A 16,935-nucleotide genomic window follows, 5' to 3' on the forward strand; every position below is an offset into this window, starting at 1 on the left:
TCCTCCCACGGCTCTGAGGTGATGCTCTGGTAGGTGCTTCCTGCAGCTGCAGGAAAGAGCTGGTTTTCTGGAAAGGCCTGGACCATTTTCTTGGATCATACAAAAGGGCTCTGGCATAATACTAAAAGGTACAGTTCAGACTAAAGACATGTCAAAAAAGGGGTCAAAGGAACTAGGCAAGTCAAGGAAAATTCTTTCCGGTTTTGCTTATTAGCAAATGCTGAAGGTCCCTAGCAGAAATTCCTTGTTCTCTTTTTCAGGGGCGCGCGGGGCGGGGGGGGGGGCTTTTAGGGCCGCACCTGTGGCATATGGAAGTTCCCAGGCTAGGGGTCGAATTGGAGCTGCAGTTGCCAGCCTATGCCATAACCATAGAAATGCCAAATTGGAGCATCTGCAACCTTCACCACAAGATCATGGCAACGGTGGATCCTTAACCCACTGAGTGAAGCCAGGAATCGAACCTGCATCCTCATGGATACTAATCGGGTTTGTAACCTGCTGAGCCACAGTGGGAACTCCCCAAATTCCTTGTTTTAATAACACTTGAGACCCCTGGCCATCATGCGGGCAACTTCAGGGGCAACATCTACACTGTGTACCACGATGTCCCCTGCAGTCCCCACTCACACGGAATACAATGTAAATGCGGCGTCAAGCTTTTGTGCAGCAGGACTCTGAGGGGACCAAATCCTCCAAGAACCAAACATCTAGTCACAAACAGAGCCTCAGTTCTTACTGTACCTCTCTCACCAATTTCTTCCAAAAACAAACTGATGAAAAAATAAAACATTTTAAAGCCCTAGCCAAAATGTCAGGAGGGACATTAGATGATGTTTTCGGATGTGCACCTTTTAAAATCCTAAGTGTGCAGTGGAAGATGCATTTATGAGGAAAGCAGGTCTGTAGCTTAAGTGTATTGTTGATAATTTATTTTCCTTCTTTCCCATTTGATTCGGGTCTAGTACCTGTTTACATCCAAAGAGTCTCAGGAAAAACATGAAAGAAAATCCTACTTTACTTTTAAATAAATTCTGAAGTCATCTCTCTGCCTCAGGCTCTCAAGATAAAAGACAGCAGCTGCATAATTCAGGCAGTCGGTCTGGTGGCTCTGGCACAGGCTCCCTCAGAAATACTGCAAGAGGAGAAGGGGAAAAAAGCATGAACAGAGGCAAAGAGAACAGAGAGAGATTTTCGCTTTATTTTTGTCAGTAACTAGAACCGGGAAAATGGAGGAGGTGCCATTATCAGGTAGAAGCTGTGACTGCATGGACGGAAACAGGTAATCTTCAAAATAAAGTTTGCTGGAGTTCCCGAGTGGCTCAGTGGTTAAGTATATAGCATTGAATTTACTGCAGTGGCTCAGGTTCAATCCCTGGCCTGGGACCTTCTATATGATATGGATACAGCCAAAAGAGAATACAAAAGAAAACATTATTCCCATAATTCCCATAATAAACAACTCCTTGGTAAGCTGCCTTTCTCCTTTTCTCCCATACTTAAAGAAAATTCTACCTAGGATGTCTTAATTCACTCTTTCTTTGCATTTGTCTATTCTGTTGAAACTAACAGAATACGTACTGCATGGTACCTGTTAACAAACACCGTCTGTGATTTCACTGTTGATGTTGGTGACATCAATCTTCCGTTCATACTGATTAAACAACATCTAACTTTTCATCAAATATTCCTTGGAAATAACCACAAACTTAATTCTCTCGTCAGCTTCTAAATATATACAGTCAAATTTGGGGCACATCTACTAAATGTATTGTGTTTAGTAGTGTGCATTTTATGTATTAGTTTTATCTAACACTTGTCTTCTCCTTTCTTAATTATTTTTATGTAATGCCTTAAACTTGTGATAGTGACTACACATTCGGGAACCATATCAAATTTATTTTATAAACCAAGTGGCTCATTTGCCTGCATACATCCACATGCCTAACTGTCAAACTGGGCACACTGCGCAATGTGCCACCATCCCAGTCAAGTTCTTTCTCAGGAATGACAGTCAATCTTTTCTCTTTACCAACCTTCTGGTTCCTTAATGGCAGGCACTCTCTTTAGGATTCCTTAGTGCTTACCATGCTGCTAAGCCTATGTGTTCCTTGATAGGTTTATTAATTAATATAATGAGTACTGGGTCCCATTAAGGAATTTGCAATAGTGTCATAATGTGGTGAACAGGACAAGGAAGACGTGCTTGCTGGTAATATTATAACGGCAGTGAGGAGAGACAGCAGACCCAGCCTAAAGAGCCAGTAGAGGAAGTGACAACAGTAAAAGCAGAGATAATGAGGGGGAGGTGACAGACAAGGGCTGGAAGATAAAGAGAAGATCTTGAGAAGATGCTTGAGAAACGCCGTTACCAGGAGGCCACAATGAAGACCGTAAAGAGTCAGCCTGAGAAATCCAGATCCACGGAGTTCCTGTCATGGCTCAGTGGTCCAACTAGGAACCATGAGGTTGCGAGTTCGATCCCTGGCCTTGCCCAGTGGGTTGGGGACCCGGCGTTGCTGTGGCTGTGGCGTAGGCCGGTGGCTACAGCTCTGATTCGACCCCTAGCCTGGGAACCTCCATATGCCGCGGGAGTGGCCCTCAAAAGGCAAAAAAAGACAAAGAAAGAAAAAGAAATCCAGATCCACAAGCCATCAGCTATGCGGCCTTGGCCAAATGATTTAAATTCCCCAAGCCCGCTTCCTTCTCAGACGGCTCACGTGTGGATAACAAACGTCCCAATGTTCTCCTGGTGAGCTTCCCGTGAGACACTGCGTAGGCCATCACTGCTCATCTGTCCCCTGTCCTGGGAAGGGATATACTTCATCATCCCTGAGGGGAAGCTTGGCCATGTGACCACAGGCTGATGAAATGCCAAAAGAAATGCTGGAAACCTGAAGAGGCAGCAAGGGTTCGGTCCCAGTCACTTCTGTCTTTGACCCGGTGACTGGTGACATTCAGGTGGTGGCTGCTCCCCCATCAGCACAGGTCCCGGAGGGAGGACAATGACAAAGTAGGGGCCGAGCATAAGTGAGATACGGACCAAGCCACTGAGATGTGCAGCTTGTTTCTGTAATAGAAGTGAATTTAACCTGAGTGATAAAAGCCTTTTAAATTTAGGAAAAACTTTTATAGCCTATCTTTGCACATCTGTAATAGGAAGCATTCATGGAGTTCCCGTCGTGGCGCAGTGGTTAACGAATCCGACTAGGAACCATGAGGTCTCGGGTTCGGTCCCTGCCCTTGCTCAGTGGGTTAACGATCCGGCGTTGCTGTGAGCTGTGGTGTAGGTTGCAGACGCGGCTCGGATCCCGCGTTGCTGTGGCTCTGGCGTAGGCCGGTGGCTACAGTTCCGATTCAACCCCTAGCCTGGGAACCTCCATATGCCGCGGAAGCGGCCCAAGAGATAGCAACAACAACAACAACAACAAAAGATAAAAGACAAAAAAAAAAAAAAAAGGAAGCATTCATATGTGGGTTACAGCATAGACTTGAGTAAAGAGACTATGTTTTGGGAGGCAGTAAGTGAATTTACGCTACATTTGGAGTACTTGTGTCCCCCTCAAATTCTTATGTTGAATCCTAACCCCCAGTGTGATGCTACTAGGAGGTAGGCCCTTTGGGAGGTGGTTAGATTTTAACAGTGGAGTCCTCATGAAGGAGATTAATGCCCTTATGAAAGGGGCTCTAGAGAGCTCTCCAGCCCCTTGGCCATGTGAAGGATACGATGAGAAGTCTGTGCCCCAAACAGGACCCTCACCCTGATCTCAGATTTCCACCCTCCAAAACTGAGAAACTGATTTCTGTTGCTGACAACCTACCCCGTCTATGGCACTTGGCTCTAGCAGCCTGAGCAGACCAAGATAACTTATGTGTTTTGATGAGAAGCTGATGCTTCTCCAGACTGCTAACTAAAAACTAAATTAAAAATAATTTCTGACTCTAAAGGAATTGAGAGATCTTGAGAGTTTGTTAATTTCCAATGTTATATTCTTTTATGTTTCAAAGTTATTCTAATCTGCTTTAAGGACCTCCCCACTTGATGCCTAATTTTCTGCTTGTTTTGCCTTATTAAATATTCCTCCTTGTTCATATCTCACCTCAAGCATCACTGCCCCAGGAAGAATTTCCTATCTGTAACCTCACCATTTGCCCCAACCCAGAAGTTTCCCTTCAGAATATCTATGTTCTTTTTTTTTCCCAGCATGATCTCTATTTGACCATATAATCATTAGTGTCATTACTAGATTAATTTCTCCCCCACTAGATGGAAAACTACCTCAAAGCAAGGGGCGAGTCTAATTTTGCACATGATGTACAGGGTATCAGCCCCCACGTAAGTATTTAGTTAAGTGCTCAATAAATCTCAACTTGTTTTTTAAAGTAGACTGTAACAATTTAAATCTTGCTAAATGAGAATAGAGTGCGACTAGATTAAAAAGCTCAAAGTTAGGGAGGTGGTTCAAATGCCTCCTCAGGAAAAGAAAAAACATTTATCACACCAGGGTTACAAGTCTGTCTTTTCTCCTTCTTTCATACACAGAAGTTTTATTAATAAGGGTGCTGACCGAGGTGAAGGTTTATTTTGTTCCTTTTGGAGAGAGCCCAGCACTTCTGGTAGAACAACTGAACCATTAATTAGCCTACAAAAACTACTGCCGTGAATATTGTTTTAAAATGAAGTCATTTGAAAACCAGACCTGGAAATGGCTTTTCCATGCATACAGATTTTCGTGTGTGTGTGTTAACAAAACCCACACAGGAGAGGTGACAATGGAAAAATAGAGTCTGCAAGTCATTTTTGAAAATGCTGATTGGTGGAGAAGGGGATGGTTTTGTGGGAGGTGCTGGTGGAGCTTTCCCCAGAAGGACAACAACAACCAAGCAGCTATTAACGACTATGCCGAGAGATGGAGAATTTATTACATGAAGCTGAGATCTCCAAAAAGGCTTTTACCTTTGTGAGCATGGAAATGAAATCCAAGGATGGTGAAGTCTCGGAAGGGTAGATAAAGTCCTTGATAATGTCGAAAAGACAGTTCACAAAACCAAAGCTTGTCTAGGGCCAGAGAGAGAGAAAAAAAGAGTAGGCACACTTCAGGGATAAGAAATAAAAATTTGATGAGCTTCCAATGTCATTCTTTTTTTTTTTTTTTTTTTTTTTTTTTTTTTTTTTTTTGTCTTTTTGTCTTATGTTGTTGTTGTTGTTGCTATTTCTTGGGCCGCTCCCGCGGCATATGGAGGTTCCCAGGCTAGGGGTTGAATCGGAACTGTAGCCACCGGCCTACGCCAGAGGCACAGCAACGCGGGATCCGAGCCGCGTCTGCAACCTACACCACAGCTCACGGCAACGCCGGATCGTTAACCCACTGAGCAAGGGCAGGGACCGAACCCGCGACCTCATGGTTCCTAGTCGGATTCGTTAACCACTGCGCCACGACGGGAACTCCCCAATGTCATTCTTAACAGATGTTTTCCATTTCAAATTTATCTCCTGGCAAAATTCAAAGATTTATTTTCCTCCACTCTCCCATATATATTTCTTTATAAGTTTTTCTTATAAATTTTAGTTGGTATCTCTCTTCTCTTTTTAGAGGAAAGATATTGTTTGTTCATAACATATGTGAGAAAACATTCGTTTGAGAATAGACATTTATGAAGATGATAAAGATCTCAAGAATATGGTTTGTTGTGTCTTTTTCTGTATTCAACATTTTTACTGAGGAAATTCATGTATTCAACATTACTTACTGAGTCCTCCCAGGCACTGGGCACTGTTTGAGGTCCTCTGGAAACAGTAGTGAACAAGATGGGTTCCTGAATATATTCTAGAAGGTGTTCTAGAGCTTGTATTCAAAAAAAAAAAAAAAAAAAAAAAAAGATGGAACATTTCCCAGATTTGCACATCATCCTTGTGCAGGAACCATGCTAATTTCTGTATCGTTTCAATTTTAATACATGTGCTTTAGTGAGCACTATGCTTACCTTCTTAAACAGCCAGGGAAATCTTTTTGGAAATGTTACTGAAAGCTAACGAATGACTGCAATCTATTGCAAAGATGTCAATGAATGTTCAGATTTCCTCTTTATTAACCTAAAACTCCTGACCATAAGGCTATAAGAGAGATGGAACATGGAGGAAATCATATTCCAATACGGAATAAGAACAGATGAAGCATGAATTTTCAGAGTCCTCTGGTGAATTTTAAAACATGGCGAATGGAACCTTCCTACTTTGTCTCACTTAACTCCTCTGGGTTTGCAGAAACCTCCGTAAATCCACATCCAGGAGATCTTCATGAGTTTGTAGACACTTCAATGTATTCACGAAGATCTTTAAAAAACTAAATGCACATTACTTTCTGTTTTTCAATTTTGATACTTGCCCTTTGTAAGAACATTAAACATCAATCTCCTGAGAATAATTTTCCAAAACAATTCAGAGACCAGTTTCTTCAATGGTTAAGAATTGTGCTAAATACAAATGATGACATTTGGGCTCCAGAGAACGTATGGGAAATGTGCTCTTTCTTCTGCATGAAGTTGCCGTTGCTGTGTGAGCCCTAACAACATTCCCGTTCAACAGAATCTGTTCAAACGGGCTTTCTCGCCTCCCAGGGCCAAAGAACCCTCCCAAGCGTCTCTTCTTGCCAACACCACTTACTTGAGACTAAGACATTCACATTGAGTTCTATTGTATTCCTTCCTCTGCAAAAGACCCAAATATTCTTTCCTTTCAGAAAGTTAAAAATAGAGGACCCATCAGTTAATTTCTAGTAAGTGCTAAAATGTTCAGATTTAGATAAAGGCATTAAATATTAATGAAAACATTAAGGGAGCTTTTAGGTTATTATTACTTGATTTGATGCTCTCCTACAAAGGAAACCACAGCAAGTTAAGAAAGAATTAATCTAAGTTAAGAATTACAATGCTCACAGATAACCTGCCCCTCATTTTATTAAGAGATCAATTTACTGAAACAGGAATATTTTGTATAAATGTGGTGAAGCATTCAAAGAGACCAATTATTTCAAGAATTATAGGTGTGAAAAGACTGGACTTGAGACTGCCATTGTTCTCCAATTCTCATTTCCTTATTACTTAATGCAGGGAATGGTCCTTAAATTTGCATCAGATCATCTAGAGGTCTTGTTAAACCAAAGATGAGTGGGTCCTTCCCCAGGCCTTTCTGATTCAGAAGGTCTCTGATGGGGTCTGAGAATATGCATTTCTAACAAGTTCCCAAGTGATTCATGCTGCTGGTCCAGGGACTACACTTTGAGAACCACCGATTTAGAGCCTCCTCCAATCCACGCAGTATTGGTTATCCAGAAATCTTTCAATATCCAAGCATTTAAAACATTTAACTATAAGAAACAGAAATCATTATTTCAGACAAATTGGTAAAATTTAAAAGAAATCATCTTTGTGCTATAGGATTCTTTGCTTTATAGAAATTTTTGCCTTTTAAGAAAAATATTGAGTCTTTCAGTGTATATATTTTTGACTTACAAAATTCCAATTTATAAGAAACTTTGGGAAATTCACATTGATTATGTAAAGGGAGGTATTATATACTCTAAATACACTGAAGCATCTGAAAATAAACTCAAATTGGCCTTTTTAAAAACAGAAAATGGCAGTCTGAAAAGCTTATGTAGCTTATAATGGGACAGAAACTTCTGTGCTATTTTTTAGGTCAAGGGACGTAGTAGAGCTCAGGCGGTCAGTGCCCTGCAGTGAACACCCGATGGTCCCCACCCAGAGCAGTGCTGCCCCCTTCCCTAACATCTGGGTGTTCACCTCACAGTACTGGCTCCTCCTCATACCTTGAATGGGACTGCCTGAAGCCAATGAGCTTTCCTTCCTTATGAGGGTAGCTGGTTCAGGAGTGGGCTTGTGGCTTAAGCCAGTCCAATCAGAATGAAAATGAAGACTTTGACTATGCTGCTAGGAAGGGATTCTCCCTCTTTTTCCCTCTCCCCATCCATTTCTTTCTCTCTCCATGGCCTCTAGGACTGCAGCTATGCTGTGACTAAAACAGAAGCTAGCCATAGGATGAAGCTGATATCATGAAAGGCAGGGAGGAGAGACACAAAGAAATTCTGTCCTAGGTCTCGAGCCCCCTCATCAAACCAACCTTGAATTCTCTTTTACCTTTGGACTTCACAGTCACATGGGTCAGTAAGACCCTATCCTACTTAAGCTAGTTTTCTGTACTGATATGGTCTCTAACTTTCTGAGTGTCTTTGTGGTTCATATTTTGCTGGTAAAGTATTTAGCTCACACAATAAATATTACTTACAGAAAAGAACTAACATTTGTATAGCACGCGGTAGATCTCAAAGGAAACTAATCTGATCATCACAATGATGAGATACTACAACACAGCAGCCAGAGATGGTGCCATCATCCCCCTTTCATAGCTTAGAACAAGAATTGTCAAATGACAGCCTGTGGGATAAACCAGGTCTGCTACCTGTTTTTGTAAATAAGGTTTTATTGTAGCACCACCACAGATGTATTTCTTTGCGAATTATCTATGGCTTCTTCTGCACTGCAATGGAGGAGCTGCATAGTTGCAATAAAGACCACATGGCCAGCAAAGCCTAAGATATTTACTATCTGGACCTTTATAGAAACCACATGCCAACTTCTGAGTTATGAAATAGAAGATGAGCCTTTCCTACATTCCCATGACACTTCAGAGGAAGATCTAAGACTTTAACGCATGTTTCCCAACACAATTCCTTTTCCTGTCTGAGGGTGAGAATCAGCCAGGATTAAAAAGTGCTTATGGGCAGAGGCAACCTTGGGAGCAATGTCACCCATCCTCCTCTGTGGTCTTAGATGGCATTTGCTCCCTTTTCATGCCTGGCCCTGTGGTTCTTCCAGCAGGAGTTTTCTCTCAGAGACTCCCCAGATCAGGGCCACAGCACCGCACAACCCTGAGGTCACCATTTACATGAGAGACATCATGAGTACGCTGTATAATTCAACCCCCTGTTACATGCGGATGGTTGCCCTGGAAATCTGCGACTGTGGCCTTGAGGCTGATAAAACAGCTTCCTGGCACTATTCATGAGGGAGCAAAAGACGAAGCTGACCAGAGATGGAATGGCTGCCTTCACGGTGGTTGGGAGCTCCCTAACTGGAGCAGTGTGTGAACACAGGGTGAGAATTAGACAGAAGCGATTCAGACATGACATGGGGAGCCGAACTAGGTGACTTAGAACGTCTCACCCAATCCTGAGAAGCTACGTTTAAGAAAAGAATGAAGAGACAACCATGCTGATGACCAAAAATAAGTAACATTTCCTTAAGACCCCCTGAAAGAGGGGAGCCCCTCCAAGTTTCTATCTTTAGCATTGGAGAAAGAAACAAGTCCTCAAAGAAGTAATGTTTTCCATCTACTACAAAAATTAAAGCCAGCATTACCATCATCATAAGAACTAGTAAGTGGTCCAAGAAATAAGTGCACTCACTCGTGAAGCGTTCCCACACAGCCTCTTGCTACTTTCTCAGTCTAATTGATTAGTAGGAAATTTCTGCTGTGTTTCCATGACTTCATTCCAGGTCTTATCCTGTACGTGGGAGAAAAAAAGAGAACAAAACATTTCCACCTCGATGGGCTGACCTGTTCACCCTTTGCTTTGACTTGCAGTACCGCAGTGACACGTAATCCCCCAGTCATGATTTCCCACTGCAAGCCCAGGCATCCCTCTTGGTAGAGTTACCCAAACCACAGCTCTCTCCGCACAGCTTTGGGGTATCAATTCCTCCTGTACACAGGAAGAGGCATGGGACATGCCGTTTCTAGTTTAAAATGAAAAGGAATTCAAATGGATGTTGTTTTGAATTATGCTTGAGGATTTCATGACTCCTTATCAGTTTACTGCCCAAACCCACCAAAAGAACTCCAAACTCAGAACTACGAAGCCTGATCCAGGTTCTACTGGCAAAACTTGTTGAAATTAATTACTAAAGAATCATGAAGTAAGAGTTATAAAGTTTAAAGAGAACTTCAGGAACTGTCTTCTCAAAACCAACTTATTTTTCAAATGAGGAGATTAAGGCCTAGAGAGGGGAACAGTTGTAACAACTATTAACATTCATATAAGGCTTCATGGTCTACAAAGTGCTTTCACAGTCATTACTTTCTTTAGGATAAAATGATTTTCCTGAGGTGTCAGTGTGCTTTAGAGAGCAGATCTCATTCTGCCCAAGTCTGGACTTCTCTCCTTCTCTGCTGTTATGAAAAAGACAATAATCTGACAATTTAATGACTAACACCAACAAAAATAAGAAGGTGTGCAACACAGAAAACAGGTATGAGATACCTTCAGGCTGTGGAACTCATGATCCCTGAAGTCTTATAGTCTTCAGAGAGGAGAGGCAGTCTTCCAGATTGGATATGTATTTGTGTTTGTCTTTGCCCTGCTTAAAGTTGTTAGAATCAGGATTTTCAAACATGATTTCTTTCAACAACCCGCCTTTGGTAGTCTTAGCATCTTTTGCTGTTCGACATGCATGAGAACAGACTGTACATCTTGTCTATGAGCCACGAAAGGGTGAAGAGCCATTCCTGAGCCACAGTCTGACCCACGGGACCACAGAATGTCAGCTGCGGAGGAGAAATGGTGGTGAGGATACGTGATCCAAACAAAGATGTGGTACATATACACAATGGAGTATTACTCTGCCATAAAGAAGAATGAAATAACGCCATTTGCAGTAATGCAGATGGATCTAGAGATTATTATACTAAGTGAAGTCAGACAGAGAAAGACAGATATCATGTATCACTTATATGTGCAATCTAAACTATAATACAATGAACTTATTTACAAAGCAGGAACAGACTCACAGGCAAAGGAAACAAACTTACTGTTACCAAAGGTGAAAGGGGAGCAGGTATAAATTAGGAGTTTGGGATCGGAAGACACAAACTACTATATATAAAATAGGATAAACAACAAAGACTTACTGTATAGCACAGTGAAGTATATTCAATATCTTAAGCTATAATGGAAAAGAATATGAAAAATTATACATATAATTATATTGTATATATAAACCCTGAATCACTTTGCTGTATGCCAGAAATCAGCACAAGGTGGTAAATCAACTATACTTCAATTAAAAAATAATAATAACATGGCCAATATTGATTGTTCAGACACCCAATTCTGGGGTAAGCTTCACATACCTTGTTTGATTTATCTGTCACAACCATCCTATGACGGTGGGACTATTACCATCGGCCTTTTCTTAAGAAAAGTAAATTTTAGTTTACTTAGGAAGTTGTGTTGGTTTCAGGTGGAAGCAAAGTAAATCAGTTATATATGTACACACACACACAAACACAAACACACCTGTTCCCTTTCAGATTCTTTCCCCATATAGGTTATTACACAACACTGAGCAGACTACCCTGTGCTATACAGTAGGTCCTTCTACCCACTTTTTACAGGGAAAGACCTAAACTGATGGAAATTAATTCATTTGGCCAGGGTCACAGAGCAGTAAGTGGAGCAGCTGAGACTGAAAACTCAGAGGGCTTTTAAGTTAGCTACGGTACTTAAAAAATATCAGTGTGTGCATATCCGCAGAACCTCCAAAGTAGATGTCAACAAATGGTGGCAAACTGACTGCAGAGGCCATGCAGGCAGATATTTAAGAGAAAAAGGTGCAGTGACCACTCACGAGGTCCTACTGGTGCTGCTAGCTGTGGTGTGTAGGTATTGTTGGGAGAACACGCGGACAGTCCTTCCCCTTCCTCTAGAAACCAGGAGTGAGGAACATTCCTTCAGGCTGTCACCAGCAGGCCTTCAGGAAAGGCTGTGCTGGGGCCAACCCCCGTCTGAGGCAGGAAAGAATCAGGCACCACTGATTTCAATGTATAACTCTTCAGTAACTGAGGGAACCAAGAATTAAAAAAAAAAAAAAACCACTGGGACTAATTCAACTGCCTTTCCCAGAAATACAAGTGTATCTGTGGAATCTCTTTCTGTAATATCTCATTAATTTTTCAATATTCTCAACATGCTCAGCACCGACTGCAAACTGGGGCATATACTTGTGCAGAAGTTTTCATTGAGTGAACGGTTTCCTACACTGTGTCAAGTTATAAATTTGGAACTGTAAAGGCATGGCAGTATTAGGATTGCTTTTTTTTTTTTTTTTGCAGAGCTCATTAACCAATGGCAATTAGCACTGTATCACTGCACAAAGTGGCATCATTTGGCAAGTTCTATATTCACTACTACAAATGTGATGGTATAATTTAAACTTCACGTGCCATCTGCTGTCATGAAAAGAAAGTAGAATGAAGAGGCTCTTCAGCCATTTCTTACTTTCCTAGCTTAATTAAAACAAAAAAGACAATAACACTCACCACTCCTCTCCTGGAGAAAGGCCATCTTGGCTTTTTGGATTCTGGTGGGTGAAATTAAAGAAGATAAATTAGTACTTTGAGTAACTTGTGACAGATCATTGCAGTGCTTTACAAAAACTGCTTTTCCAAAGGAGCCAAACAGAATTTGTCCTGCATTAATTCTCCTTGAGAATGCACAGGATGAATATTTATATTTATGCAAATGAATAAAGGAAGTGATCTTGCAACTGAAAGCCTGGTGTTCTATTGCTACCTTCAGGTGATGCTGTCCGGTTTCTTTACTGTTGTTCAACCTCCTCTCCCGCATCACTCAGGCAGAAACTGATAAAATGCAATAAAATGTTTAATGCTTCATTTAAGGCAGAGACATAAGACTTTGGGGCCGAAAGGACCTCATTTTTACACTGTTCTACCAAAAACTATCTCAGCACAGGCAATTTCAACAGCCTAGGAAATGACCAAACTTGAGACTGCATCAACCTGATAAGGTGAATGCAAATTCCTGAAATAGGGGGACAGCAATACATGTCACCAATCGTTAGGCTGGGGACTTATTGTTTCTACTATCCCCGTCCATGTTGTCCTGAAAGCTGCTTTCAATTGAGGAGGAAGTCAGTATTCAATAACATATTCTTTTGATGATCAGGAATTGTTAGAATAGTTTATCGATTTTTTATTTTTATGGCATTTACATCAATTTGTAATGCTACCCAGAAAAACCTAGGAATCCACTCCTAGGTTTAAGTGAGACGTTCTGATGACTCAATATACAAAACAGATGTCCTAAAGGTGCTTGTCTCTCTCTCCTAGTTCATCGGGAGTCTTGGGTAACACATCCATCTGACAGAAGCAATTATCCGAGCTTGAGGGACTTTTCCCACGGCAACCCTGGAATCCAACTGATAATCTTGCTCATTCTGACCACTTTATTCATCTTTTGAAAGGGAAGGCTAGGTGGAATCTCCCTTAGAGACAAATCAGCTTCAGCACTTTTAGCCTTCAAATGCCTGGTGGTAAATTATTATGTCCACTTTGAACTGCAATAACCACGGTCTCTTGTCTCAGCAAATTTCTCTCCTCTACTTTTCTAACTTTGGGGTTAATTTTAGTGCTTTGAGAAAGCTTCACAAGTGTTCAGAGGATAATTTAAATGCATCTCTACTGAATCTACAATCTCCATTAAATACTCAGTTTTGCAGAATCTGTATTTCAACATTATCTCTAGGTGACCACTTATATACACATCAAAGCTTGAGAAGCACTGTATTGGACCATGATTTGGAGACATAAGAATTCTATTCTAAACTCCTGGAGAAGAGGGCATGGTGGGATATGGTGAAGAATGTTGCATATCTTCTATTACGTGGTACCTACTGTAATGCCAGGCACACATTCTTAGCAAAGATAAAAGGAGGTATGCAGCATTTACGACCTTGTTTCTTAGCATGGTGGTTCTCAAACTTTAGCTGGCATCAAAATCAGCCAGGGAGCTTATTAAAAAACAAACTGCTGGGCCTCACCCCAGAGTTTCTAATTCAGAAGGTCTGGCATGGGAACCAGAATTTCCCAAGCAATGCTGAACCTGTTGTTCTGGGACCAGGATTCAGGAAGTACTGCTTCAGTTGTTAACCAGTTTAGTGCATCGGCACAATACTGCAAAACATGCACGAACCTTTTAAGGTTACACTGTGTTTAGAACTAGCTCTAACTTCTAGGGGCTTATCCTTGAGTAGATCACTTAATCCCTCTTGGTCTGTTCATTTGGGGGATTGTATCCTATGAGACAGTAGATGACATCTGGATTTTTGTGTCATAGACAGGTGACATGAAAGGGCTCTGTAACGTGTGAAGTGCTATACAAATGCTATTTATGCTTTATTTCCTAGTGGCTTCTGAGTTCCACACACAGAAGACTACAGCTGCCTGGACAATGGGGGGATTGATGCAGGCTGGTGAAGAGGGGCCAGGAGCCAGAAGTCTAGGTCCCATTCCTCTGACATAAACCAGAGGGCACCATGACTAGGTCATGTCTCCTTTCTGGGTCTCACATGGCACATACACGAATGATGAATGAACCTGGTGGTTTCCCACCTGTGTTGCCACAGGTTTCCTGGGCTCCTGGGGATGCCTTGGAGGTGAGTTTTTAGGACCCATTCCATTTACAAGCTTTTCAACTCCATCTGGATCTGTTTTATAAACTAGATTTTCAAGTAAGAATTTTTTTAGTAAAAAAAGGAAAAACCAGTTTAAAAACTACCAGGATGGATGATCATCTTGGAGTCTCCTTTTAGCTTTCAAGGACTACCACCAGAATCATGAGAATGTGTCCTGAACACCACAGCTGTTCTTTTCTTTCACAACTGAGTTCAAAATGCAGACCTACCTTGCCCTAAGGCTGTCCCTCTCGAATCTGCTTTAATAATAATCGGCTGTCGCTGAGCCCTCTGCCTCCACATGGTATCTCCCTGGTTGGAAGATGCCAGCCTGAGGCTGAAGGTCAGGAGTGGGGTGGGGCTGGCCTTACAGCAGTGATAGGGACACTGATCATCAGCCCAGAGACCATTCTGCTTCGAGATGGTCAGCATCACTGGTGTACTGTTCCAGGCCCTGGACGTGGGGTACACTTCTTGACGAGAGGCCATTTTGAGGGAAGGTCCATACCGCATCCATCTCTGTAAGTGGAATGCCAGCCATACTAAGAGTGGTATTCGGCTGCTTCTAGTAATGATGGCTGATGCCTGCCCTAACTGGTGAGATATCTGTTCTAACTTGTCAATGCCCATCTTTTAATATAGCCATTAAATAGTTTTTAAAATCCCCCCGCTTATTTATAATACTCATCCTATAGCAGGCATGTAATAGAGGTACACTGAAGGAATGAGATCTGAATTCAGCAGTCAAAATGGGTGGCACAGGACATCGGTAGCTCCACCTGACACCAGAAAGTACCTGGGGAACACAAGTCCAGGTCAGGTGAGCACCCCAGAACTCCTCCTGTGCTCATAGAACCTGTGTTCAAGAGATGGAAAGAGAGCTTACAGCTGACATGCAGGGAGGGTCAGCACTCAGACCACCTCTGGGCACTTGGGCCATCAGCGGCCTACTCAGTGCCTACTTTCTTAGGAGGCAGCTCCGCTCCAGGTATGAGGCTGTGATGACCCACACACCCCACACATTTACTTAACACATTTTTGAGTCATATTGACTGTTTTTGATTTTGACTAATCCAAAGCAAAAAAGATGACCTGGAAAGGTCAACACAAACATACCAGATGTGTTCTGACTCAAGAGGACACTAGGTGAAAGCTCTCAAACACAAAAGTCTTTGCGAATTTTGCACATGGCTTGAGAGGAAATAGGATGCATGGGCATGGCCACCACACCCCTAAATGTCTGAGGCTGGTTGTTCAAAGTCAGAAGTTTTACTTTTCACGGAGAAAAATGACAACTGCTGTTGGAAAAGCTTAGCAGACAGTCCTATCTACCTTCTTTCTCCCACTCCATTTCATGAAACGTCCCGTCTGCCGGATATTCAAAAACAAAAAGGTTGACATAAGACACAGTGGGGAGCAGCTCCAAAGGCACTGGGTATTTGTTCCGTGATCTCTAAGGAACAAAAGGGGTAAGAAATGAAAGCATCGCATTGTAGGGATGTTCAGAGCTTCCCATCAGAGCTGCTCAGATATTCCTTTAGTCTATTCTAAGGATGAGAGATGCACCTTCTATTTATTGACCAGTATAATCTTTTAATCAATCGTTTACTTTATATACAGAGGACTTTTGTCTTCAACACAAAGTACAGCTATGGAATTGCTTCAAAAGCTCAAAGTCTAAGTCTAACATCCTTTTGGATAATATGATTTGGTTCACTGCCAAGCCATCTTCTCCTCCTGTTTATCTTCCCACCAGTCCTTCCTCTGATCCTTCCATTTTCCCACCTGCCTACAGGGTAAGTCCGCCATGCTTTGTAGCCAAGTGCCAAGCTTGTGACCTTCTGCAGGAGTGAGGAGGGCCTTTCTGCCTACACTTTAATCTTGTCTCATAACTGAATATTCTTGAATCTCATGCCCTCCCTCCTATCAATACATTTGGTGTTAAATGTATTGGTCATGTCCTGGTCATGATGTTGACCAAAGTTTGATGTATATTAGAATACCCTGGGGAATTTACTATACTACCCATCCCCAAGTCCCACCTTTGAGATTTTTATCCAGTAGGTCTGAAGGTGGGCCTCTCTCTGCATCTGTAGTTTTACTTAGCTCCCTAGATACTCCTTATTGGAGGAGAACACATGATTATGAGAATACAAGTACACTGACACAGGCCATTCTTAGCTTTAGATTTTAAGGACTATTTCAAGTTCTCAGGCTTTTACTAAAAAACACTTTCAGATCATTTTACTTATGAATAGTAGGTCAAGTTTCTAATTTGCAAATCTCTGTCCCATAAATTCCTATAAGAGATATGAGACTCTGCAGATAGACGCTTTGAGCATAAAAGAAAAGAAAGTTACTTTTTAGTCATAAAAGGCAGATTCCTCT

At 41.8% G+C, this 16,935-nt stretch overlaps 1 protein-coding gene across 1 annotated transcript in view; it reads right to left on the reverse strand.

Annotated features, from left to right (window-relative positions):
* PLEKHG7 (pleckstrin homology and RhoGEF domain containing G7) overlaps nt 1-15,177 on the reverse strand; it is a 54,593-nt gene extending 39,416 nt beyond the window's left edge. Inside the window, 6 exon segments of the mRNA XM_021091261.1 lie at nt 1,019-1,132; nt 4,955-5,051; nt 6,232-6,262; nt 6,265-6,331; nt 14,486-14,592; nt 14,778-15,177. Of these exon segments, the coding sequence (XP_020946920.1) occupies nt 1,019-1,132; nt 4,955-5,051; nt 6,232-6,262; nt 6,265-6,331; nt 14,486-14,592; nt 14,778-15,177 (816 nt within the window).

This window comes from Sus scrofa, chromosome 5 (genome assembly GCF_000003025.6).
Source record: "Sus scrofa isolate TJ Tabasco breed Duroc chromosome 5, Sscrofa11.1, whole genome shotgun sequence".
Lineage (NCBI taxonomy): Eukaryota > Metazoa > Chordata > Mammalia > Artiodactyla > Suidae > Sus > Sus scrofa.